Source organism: Orbicella faveolata, unplaced genomic scaffold (assembly GCF_042242905.1).
Source record: "Orbicella faveolata isolate gen_17 unplaced genomic scaffold, um_ofav_v1 contig_13, whole genome shotgun sequence".
Lineage (NCBI taxonomy): Eukaryota > Metazoa > Cnidaria > Anthozoa > Scleractinia > Merulinidae > Orbicella > Orbicella faveolata.
Window position 1 is genome coordinate 13,882,501 of NW_028301540.1, and position 10,644 is coordinate 13,893,144.

At 41.4% G+C, this 10,644-nt stretch overlaps 2 protein-coding genes across 2 annotated transcripts in view; one reads left to right on the forward strand and one right to left on the reverse strand.

The window, feature by feature from the left end:
- LOC110067261 (solute carrier family 49 member 4-like) overlaps window positions 1-7,240 on the forward strand; it is a 7,604-nt gene extending 364 nt beyond the window's left edge. Inside the window, exons 1-3 of the mRNA XM_020774573.2 lie at window positions 1-136; window positions 3,472-4,156; window positions 5,062-7,240. The exon at window positions 1-136 is cut by the window's left edge and continues 364 nt beyond it. Coding sequence (XP_020630232.2) covers window positions 1-136; window positions 3,472-4,156; window positions 5,062-5,485 — 1,245 coding nt within the window. The 3' untranslated portion in view covers window positions 5,486-7,240. The remainder of the gene's footprint in view (window positions 137-3,471; window positions 4,157-5,061) is intronic.
- Window positions 7,241-8,822: 1,582 nt separating this feature from the next.
- On the reverse strand, window positions 8,823-10,428 carry LOC149115119 (uncharacterized). The gene has a single exon (XM_089285641.1). The coding sequence runs from the start codon at window positions 10,350-10,352 to the stop codon at window positions 8,823-8,825; it is 1,530 nt and encodes a 509-aa protein (XP_089141767.1). The 5' UTR covers window positions 10,353-10,428.
- Window positions 10,429-10,644: the final 216 nt, after the last annotated feature.

Consider the following 10,644-nt stretch of genomic DNA (forward strand, 5'->3'; position numbering starts at 1 on the left):
ACATGGGGTCCAATCCAGAGACCTTGCCGAGTTGTATTTGGCTGGGAAACATGGACCGTTCTCCTGTTGTCTTCATTTGGAGCAATTGGTCCAATTCTGGGTTTTATTCCTTCGACGTGGCTAATGGATACAAAAGGTAAGCTTAGTTGTCTTGCATTTTGATAGTTTAAGTTCCCCCCCCCCCCCCCCCCCTTTGTGTTAATTCAAGGTATTACGGGCGCGGGATTTGCAATCACTGTCTGAATTTCGAGAGTGTCCCAAGCAGGGGGAGAAGAGGTGAGAGATTTATAGTAACGCATCGGTCGATTCGAAATATACCCTCACCCGTCAGCCCCAGGCAAACCCCCAGGCTTCAGACTTTTTCTAATTTTTGGTTGCTCAAATTTCTATTCCCGTGGGGATAAATGGCAGAAATGGGTTTTGGAAAGGGAAATGACTCACCCTCGAACACTCACTTTGAACTACTACTGCACTGTGCCCTAAGTATAAAATTATTTTTGTGGCTACTTCTACTAGGCAGCTGTAGCCACAATGTCATCATGTGCACGAGTAAGTAGAGTGTCCAATTTTCGGATTGTGTTGGGAACTATTAGGTCCTCTCGACTGATAGTTGAACAGAAGTCAGTCCGTTGTTCATAGTCAAAAAATATTTGAACGTATAATATCCATTTTCTCTCAGTTTTACACGAACGATAATTGAACATCTACCGGCCGTCTAATTTTGGATTTATTTGGCAGTACCAAACTGTTACCAAACAACCAGCAAAGCCCCTGCTTCTCGCGCCAGTGATAGAGTTTTTATTGACTACTCACGCACAATGTATCGAAAACAGTGATAGTGATCAGTGGCTCCCATATTCAAGGCCTTCCAAGGGGGGTAGCCGTGCCCGATGTCGCATCCTTTTGTGTATCGATGGTGTCTAACCAGTGGAAGCAAATGTCGCTGTCATTTTTCTGCATGAGGTCATATGTGAATCATATGTGGACAATCAGCCAACAGTTGGCCGACAGACAGCCGAGAGTCAGCTGACTTCATTGGCTGTGGTTTCTGTCATCTCAACGATCTGAGCTGCCTTTACATGTACAATAGTGACAGATTTGGTATGTTGAAGCACATCCATCACCTTCTTCAAGCTCTTAGATATCATGACAGTAGTCATAGTAAACAATGTTGACAATCTCTCTACATCTTCGGTGAACAGCAGCTGAGTTGAAAGGATCTCAAATGAACACTTAAGTTTTCACCCTTTTCATGCCAACACTCACACTAACTCGCAGACAGCTGGCTATTATAACAACTGATGAGAATCACCGCAATCAACTTTAACTCAGACAATCTGGCTTAGTTTGTACAAAGTCTCTGTTGTTTCCCTATGTGGCACTTGAATCGCTGCTGCTTTACTCAGTGCGGTGAAATCTATACTAGTCTAGAGACTCTACAGTCGGAGAGTTAGCCACATACAGATTTATACTTAGGGAGAGTTCCTGGATTGTCCTTTGTTGTCATGTTTTACACTGTTTTCTGGGGGACACTCTGACCATGCATTGCCCTCCAGTTCCTCATTTCATTCACCTGCTTTTCAGATAGTTTGTGTGCCTTTGGAGGGAAAAACTTGGGTACATCCTTGGAATGTGTTGTGGTCAAGACCTGTGTGGGTAGTAGGACTTGGGAGCTGTGAAGTAAGCAAGTAGTGTAAAACACTGCCTTTTCAACCGTTCCTTGATTATCCTGATGAATCTGTAATTGGTTCAAGCTGTACGGGCATGTCACAGTGGCACCGCTACTCGTTTTTGTAAATGTGTTCTCGACAACAGGCGTTAAAAGACTTTTAATACTAAATTTGGTGAGGCTTACATTAAGATGATCTGGGAGGTCATTGATGTTATGCAGAGACTTCAGGATCCTCCTTTCTTCTTCCATAAAGTTCAACAGACTAAAACAGTTCCTTGAGAGCCTTGTGCCTCAGCTATGGTACCAATAAGCTTATCTCCAAATATACTTAATCCAAGTTCAAAGCTCTCTCTTGGTAGGCTTTCCTGCCAGTTGTAATAAATTGTTCCATACAGTAATTGGGTCAACTGTGATTGCTTCGATTGAGCTGTGTCATGATCAGCTGTAACATCATCAACATCTTTTTCAGTCATCTTGATTTTTGCCATATGGCAGAAACAAACATAATTTCCAAAAATGACACTCAAGTGAAAACTGAGACCTGTGACACACCTAGTTTATATTGACATTATATTATTGTAGGGGCTCGAAATGGTTTGAAAAAATTGTAATTGAAAGTAGATTTAGTGTTCCCTTGATCCCAAGAATCCAATCAGGAGTTCCCTTGTTCCCTGAAAATAATTTGACAATATCCCCTGTTCCCTGAAAATAAATGCTCCTGTTCCCATGTTCCCTAAAATCCCTCGGAGGGGTTCACCATAAAATTTGCAAGTGAGTAAATGTTCACACGTAGAACATTTTGCCTGCCAAATCAAACAGCAAAAAGCTTTTACAGGCTGTTGTTTTCAAGCAGCAACACTTAGAAGAAATGTGATGTCTCTTCAGTTGATGATTTCTAGTTTGACTAAGTCTTCAACGCAAATTTTCCCTACCCCTCCTCCCCCCCCCCCCCCCCCCACATATGGTGTTAAATGCCCCATCCCAATAACAACTACTGATGTCAAGTTCCCACCCTCCCAGGACACAAGAAATTTTCAAATGCCCAGGCAGGAGGTGTTGGGGCAATGTTAATGTTTCTAGTATTTTATTAGATATTTATTACATCCCTACTGCATGTGTGATAGGTTCAGGAAACTATTTCAAGTCATTTTGCCTCAAATAACTGACTATGTCGAAAATTAAACAAGTCACTATGTAGTAAGCACATTTTAAATATGTGTCGTGAACATTTTAAGAAAATGAAAAGGTTTACACATGTATTTGCCATCATTGTAAAGAACACTTGGCTATAAATCTCAAGACATTTTGGCAGCAAAAACGTTAGGGGGCTATACATTGTATGTAGAACTTGGCCTGCTAAATTGGCCTATCACAGTGCACATAGTATCTGGGAGATAATTTTACTTGGCTTATTTAATATTCTAGTGGCATACTTTTCCCACTCCTTCCCTTGCTTCTTCACTTGACTACCCAGATCACGAGTCCAAATTACAAACATGCCTACAGGTGAGGTGTCTTGCCAAAGAACACAATCAGAATGGAAAGACCCTATTCTGTACCTCTCCGTAATTTAAGCAATAGAAGCTTGTTTTGTATTGAGGTGGTTTGGTGTAGCAGCAAAATGTAGGACAACCAACACAACAGCCAATTGTGTACCAAATGCACATGGTAATGATTTCAGATGAAATTTTGTGGTTCGTTAGGGCTGTAGACATATAGAAATGAAATTTTGAGCTTATCAGAGTGTGCACATTTGTAAGATTCTATATTCATGTTCATCATTATCGCCTTTCTTGCAGGGCTAAGGGCATCTGTTTTTGTGACTTCTCTAATGTTACTTGCTGGCAAAGCAATTCAAGTGATTCCTTTCAGTGACATGACAGTGAAGACTGTGTTCATTTATGTTGGCCATCTTGTCACCATGCTTCCGAGCTTCATAGCAAACGGAGCTCCTCCTTTAGTGTCAAGCACCTGGTTTCCTCCAAATGAACGAACAACTGCGACGGCTATTGGAACTTTGGCTGCCAACTTTGGTGCGGGATTGGCATTTTTTATAGGACCATCAATGATACCCAAGACATTTGATAACCCAGGGAACAGTAACCTCAATCTGACAGACAAGGAAATAAGGCTCATTGAAGCACGACTTAGATACTACTTTTATTTACAGACAGGACTTGCGGCATTGCTATTTGGCTGTGTTGCTGTGTACTTTCCCTCAAAGCCACCTCTACCACCAAGCAAAGCAGCATTAACAAGAAAAGTGACAGAGATTGGCTACGTAGAAGGTTTAAAACTGTTGATAAAAAATCAGTCATACTGGCTGCTTGTGTTTGTTTTGGCTGCATCATTTGGTATTTACTTTGGTTGGACATCAGTCCTGGATCTTGCTGTTCAGCCATTTAATATCAGCGAAAAGACTTCAGGATGGCTAGGAACTGGTGGCAGCCTGGCTGGAATTATTTCAGGGATAATCATTGCAAGGTAAATAACAGTCATAGGGCCTGTCAGAACCCACTTGTCTTTTGATCTAGCCTAGACTTGTGGCCAGTACCGATTTGAAAGTCTGTGATACACGGATTTACATGTATGGTCTTCTCAGCCTAATGTTGACTGGCTGACAATCAAAAATGAACATTCTGCCTAAACAGTATGCCTAAACATTTAGTACTGGCCAGAGCCCATTTCCTGGAGCTGAACAAAAGAAAAGTGGGCTCCTGATAATTAGATTGGGTGAATGGCTAAGTTAATGGCTGGACTCAATTATCTTAGCTTCTGTATGAGACCGTGCAATACCTGTACCAATATGATAATACTCAGCATTTTGTGCAGCTCCACTGCATTTATTTTTTGGGGAAAGAAGGAAATTTTTAAAAGTGGTTTCCTTCTTAGCCTTTGGTGTTGATGTTATTAAATGTCTGGTTGTGTGTGATAAGCCCAAATTGCATCAGTGCATAGAGGATACTTCTGTGTTTGTTTTACAACAAAGCACTTGCAACTGACATTAATGTCTTCTTTTTTTAAAAAAAGTTTCTTTTCTCGTTTGTGATTAAGGTATTGCACTAAGTATTAATTAAATTAAGCAGCTATATGCATTCCATGCTAAAAAACACAGGCTACAATGTACTCTTACTCCCCCCTAGGTGAAATGCTAATGCATGACAAGGTTACCTCTCATTATTAAAACAGTTGCTGGGACCCATTTATATACATCACTTGCAGAAAAGCATCTGAAATATTGACAGTACTAGCAATATTAGGTCAGTTGGACACTCTGTGACACTATCAAGACAACTGTTTTGTCAGGGTACCAACATGTTTGAATTATTATAATTATTAGAGTAGAATTATTAACATGACCTAAAGTAGAAGCTCACATCTCCCTGTAGGTCAGCAGATGTTGTGAAGCGGTGGACCAAGCAAATCCTTGTGGGTCTGTTCATTGGAACTGTTCTCTGTCAGCTGATCTTCACAATGACCTGTGCAAGAATCTTGCCTTTTTCCCGGGGACTTTTATTTGCTTCCATCATCTGCAGTGGACTGTTATTCAATGGCACCATTCCACTGGTGTTCGAACTGATCATGGAGTGTGTGTTCCCAGTAGGGGAGGGGACATCTGTTGGCGTGGGACTTGTCCTTGCTAATTCTGTGATATTCGTGTTTGATGCAGCCTTCATGTTTCCTAGGTCTGATGTCCAGTGGATGAACTGGGTTAGTGTTGGTGGCATTGCATTTTGTGTTCCTTTACTTCTTGTTTATAAGAGTCAGTATCGACGGCTTGACCTTGATACAGAACCTATCAAAGAGATCTAAGAGACCTTTTATAATTGTGTAAATCAAACATTCTTTGATTTCAGTAACATGAAAGAAGTTTGATCGTTGGTGCTTATTGTTAGATAAAAGTGAAACAGGTTTTTGAAATGTTTTATTAGCCTGAAAGGTGTTAAAAGAGAGATGCTGATTACAACTTCTCGTAACACAAAAAATGAGGGAAAATTTTAGTGTCTTTATTTTTTTTCTTCTTGTTCCTTTTTTGTGGGGTTAACAATCTCGAAATTCTCTTTGAGTTTACTCATCACACTGTCATCGGTAAAGAGGTAGCAGTTTTAAATATATATGATTTTACATATTATAAATTATTATATATTAAATTCATAAATTAGTATGAATTATTATGTACATAATTAAAGAAAAACACTTTACTTGTGAAATATTTTATAGTAAGGACTTAAAATGAATGAAATTATTCTTAGTTGTCAACTATTTGTTGGTTCTCGTTAATTAAAGAACATTTCTTCGTTTGGCTCTCGAGTGAACTTCTGGTTTCAGTCAACAAATCAGAGTGGTCAGTCAAGTGGAGGGGGCAAAGGGGGTGATGACCCCACGGGGGAACTCCCATATAAACAGGACAGGGATGCTAGTCGTACCTTTTAGGGGTTAAAAACGCGGTTTTGGTACCTCTTAGGGTGTTCAGCCTCGAAAGGTTCACAGCTGGAGCTTTTGAGGTACTTTTAGGGTATTGAGCTGGAAAGAAAATATGACAGGAGATATTAGTCGTTTTAGATTTGGTACCGCTGAGGGGTGAAAAAAATTTCAATCCACGCCCTCAAAACAGGATCTTGATACCTCTTAGGGATTTTTTTCAAAATTTATGACTAGTACCCCCGTCCTTTTTATAAGGGATCCCCCCCGCCCCAAGGCTAATAACCAGTTCATACTAATGACAGAGGTAAGGCTGGGTCATACCAGAATGGTGACTTTATGGAGCCTGTCATGTGTGGCAGAGAATTGATACGAACACCTGGAATTGGTGCCTACCAAGATCTAGAGACGATGACAAGCTATGACAGCGAATGATTTGGCTGAAAATAGTCTGTAGTTTAGTAGAAATCTAATAGTATACTTACGCAAATGATTGACTGAGCTACTTGTATACATACTATCAGCCATTAGTATAAATTTACTACCGTTCTATAACGAATGCCGTTCTCTGATTGGCTACGCTACCCACCATCTATTCTGTGGTAGATAGTGAGTAGCGTAGAAGTGCGCCCTTGCAAACAAAATAACGGCCGCTTAACGGCGTTTTCGAAGTGTCCGTGAAGAGGATTTCGATAAAGTTTTGAACGACTAGTGTATTTATGCTGAAACAGTTGGATTATTCGCTGTCGATTTCTATGCGTGATAGAAATCTCGAGCTCATAATCTTATTGTTTATTAGAGTGCAGTGGCCAGAGGTCATACACATAATGGCAACGTTTTCTAGCTTCTCTAATGTTCCGAGGAAGATTTCGAAATGTTACTGGATAGTTGATTCGCGCTTTGGCCTCATTAACTATCACCTCTTATAGTTCACCACTAAATTTTATCCGATTCTTATTGGTCTAAATTGGCACACGTGACGCGATGGCGTTTATCGGCGGAGAGATACTATCTGTCCATAGTGCCCGTCTGAGGAAAATACCCGGATGAAAGTTCAAATGATGAGATTGAAATAATGAATTTGAAAATTTTTCTTAAACATTTGTGACAGGCTGTGCGCTTGAATAAATATTTGACTGATCTGCATTTAGTGGGTTTTTGTCTATTTTCTTCTCAAATTTAATATTTTGAATTTGGAGATGTTTGTTTTTGAGGAAGGAGAAGAACCGGAGTGCCCGGCGAAAAAGCCTCGGAGCAGGGGGTGAACCAAGAGCAAACTCAACGCACATATGGCACCGGGCTGCAATCGAGCGAAATGGGCGGCATTGATCAGCAAAACTCGCGTCACAAAATTGGCTATGATTAAGTCTGACAAGCCTCTTGGCTCGTATACAGACTCAACCTACTTACCTATCATTGCGTTCACGTACTGTAACCCAATCCTAATCCAGTCTGTATTGAGATTTTTTGGGACGGATTTGTTCAACGATTTGGCCCCCCACAACAGGGACAAATTACATCATGAGCGCATGCACGCAGTCTCGTATTCGCCGTGTAGATCACTCTCGTCCCTAGAGGCCGCGCTCCTTCTTGTTAGCATCAAGAATCGAGACCTCGGCTGGTCCAACACCAGAAGTCCGCGATTCACGGACTTCCCGTAGAATCTGACAAATCTGATTGGTTGCGAATACAAAACGAATACTCTGTGTGTGCTCAGAAAATCGGGTCGAGCTGGAGGTCACGATTCTTGGTGCTGACCAAAAGGAGCGCGGCGTCTGGGGACGAGAATGATTCTCAGCCAATCAGATTTATCACATTTGACAGGAAGTCCGTGAATCCCGGACTTCCGGTGTTGGACCTGAGAGGTCGCGATTCTTGGTGCTGACCAAAAGGAGCGCGGCCTCTTGGGACGAGAATGCGTATAGATTCGAAGAAAGTAGAAAGTGTGTATAATTTTTGCAGCTGTAGTTTGGCGTTGTGATTTTGACCCGCTCGCCTTCGACGCCAACGTAGCCGCGTAGCCACGTAGCAATGTACCAATGTAATGTGTGTATTTCTCGTTCTAAAAACGTGAAAAAAGAGCCTGCGACTGCGCAAACTGGGTAGCCGCGTATCAAGATTTTTCGGGGGTACAACTTCGAGTGGCCGGGTGTTCTGCAGTTACTCCCTCAGATCCGTGGTCAGAAAATAAATTTTCCGATTTGTCGCTCGGCAAATTCGTTGTGGCCATAATTGGTTGTCAGAAAACAAACTTTCCTTGTCGTGTAACTCGCCAAAAGGTCGTGTTTTGTGGTCAGAATGGTTAATTCACCTTTTTCATTTGTGAAAACAAGATGTAAATTCGAGCAATGTAAACAATTTAAAAACATTTGGCAAGGTCGCTGGTCAAAACTTTATTTTCTCAAGAAAGATTTGCTACAAGTGTTGGCGGTCTGAAATTGAATTCGAAGTGTCGCCAACAGTTCAAATGCCTTTCCTGGAAAATATTTTGTCCGGTACAAAATAATACTTAATTAATTAAAAACAGTTTTACCACGGGCTATAATCTATTCATCGCTAGTTCAATTTCATGTGCAGATCGTTATCTGACCTTCGATCAAACTTAGTTTTCTAACGAGCCATTCGAACGCCACCAAAGTAGACCAAACATGCAAAGTACGCCGCGTGAATGCACTGCTCTAACCTTTGATTACTACTAGTTATAAAAATATGGTAGTGTCTGTCCTATTCATCCATTCCATTCCATTTTAACTTTTTTATGCTGCACCATAGGACAATTAACTATCCAATCTAAACCCCAGTTATTCTGTCCTTCGGCCGGTTCGTTTAAGTTTGTTAGCATTATTGGCACTGACCTGGATCTCTGGGCATTCCTCCGTGTCACATTCTGAGGACGTTTAGCGAGTGGCACAAAAGAGTTTTCATTCAGTGAACTTGATCGCACAATTTTACCACCGGTATGAGACCTTGATCTTCCAAGCTCCGTGGCGTTTTTCGCTAATTCAGTTTTGCGCTGAATCCCTTTCTCTCCTGGGGTATTTTCAATCTTAACTGTAACAATTAGTTGGTTGCCCTGTTGTGTGAATATCTGGTCGTTCGCTACCCTCGATGGAGCTGACATGGGTCTTTTCTTCACTGCCTCATCCCGCCTCTGCCGAAAGGTATCTAGTAAGCACGTCATAGCACCGAGAGATTCTGACCTTAATAATCGAGCGCCCCCTCGCTCGTTTTGAAGCTTTTCAACGTCTAGCGATGCCACGGAATATCGACGTTGTCTTATGTGACTTGCAGTGCGAGCTGGTGGTATGTTTCTGCACCTTAACAGCGCCAATGTCGCTTCCCTTAAGCGGCAGTTTCTATACCAGTACAAAAGTGGGCTGAACAGGGAGTTTAACTGAAGTATTGTTTCGGCCCATCGTATAGTGGAAATTTGGCGGAAAAAAGGTAAAGCTCCTTGAAAGAGATGAACGAGGAAGATCGGCACAGTCGAGACACCAACGAAAACTGTTAACCAGAAAGTCGTGCGAGCAACTTTGCTTTCAAGCTTTCGTTTGAGCAGAACATTGACTGGGCGGGTTCGCGTACGGTTCCAATTTCGAACTGCGAGGTAAGCCTTGACATAAAAATATGCTATAACTGATAAGCAGAAAAACAAGAAAATGCTCGAAATGACATCTACGACTAATATGATTTCATAACGGACGCTAACAGCTACCGTTATAACTAATGGAACAACCATCAGTACTGCAAACAGCCATGCAACTTTCGAGTACTTGTTTACACGGTTTCTTGTAACAATAGCCTTGTACTCCATCCATTTCGCTGTCGCCACATACCTCTCCCAAGCAATTAAGAGCAAATGTAAAAGTGACGCACCGCAAATACTGCACATCAAGGAGACACTTATAAAATCTATCGTACAGATAATATTTACTTCTAAAACTCTGTGGATAACTAACATGTCTAACGTGATAGACAGTGGCATAGATACAGCGCCCACCAACAGATCAACTAAGGCCACGCAAGACAACAGAATGTTTGCATTCTTTTTCAATTCTCTTCTCGTCTTCACTGCTATGATTACCAAGAGGTTTAAGAGAATGGTAAAGGGACAAGCAATGGTCGTAATGGCAGCAATAATCTTAAAAGAAGTTGTGTGATGTAAGTCCCAGATGAAATGTGGCGACTCCCAGCAATGAAACACTGACCTTGTTTCGCTGGAGGAATTGGCGAGTGATTCTGTATTCTTCATTGTCATAGTCGATACACCTCGTTAAAATGGATGACTGCAGAGAATCAGTTTCTTGACTGCTCGGTTCTGGTTTGATTCTGTGTTCTGTGTTCTGGTTTGATTCTGTATCTGCGGTGCATGTTTTTGTCTTCTTGCGAAAATTAAAACTCCGCCGGTCTTGACACTTGTTCGACCGAGTGGAAAATACATTTGCAAATGGCTTAATATTGTTAATATTGACGTGTGACGTCAGAGGTTTTTTTTGTGTAGTCTGTGTGGACTTCGTTTTAAGAGCAATGAATTTATTGTTAATCGTTAG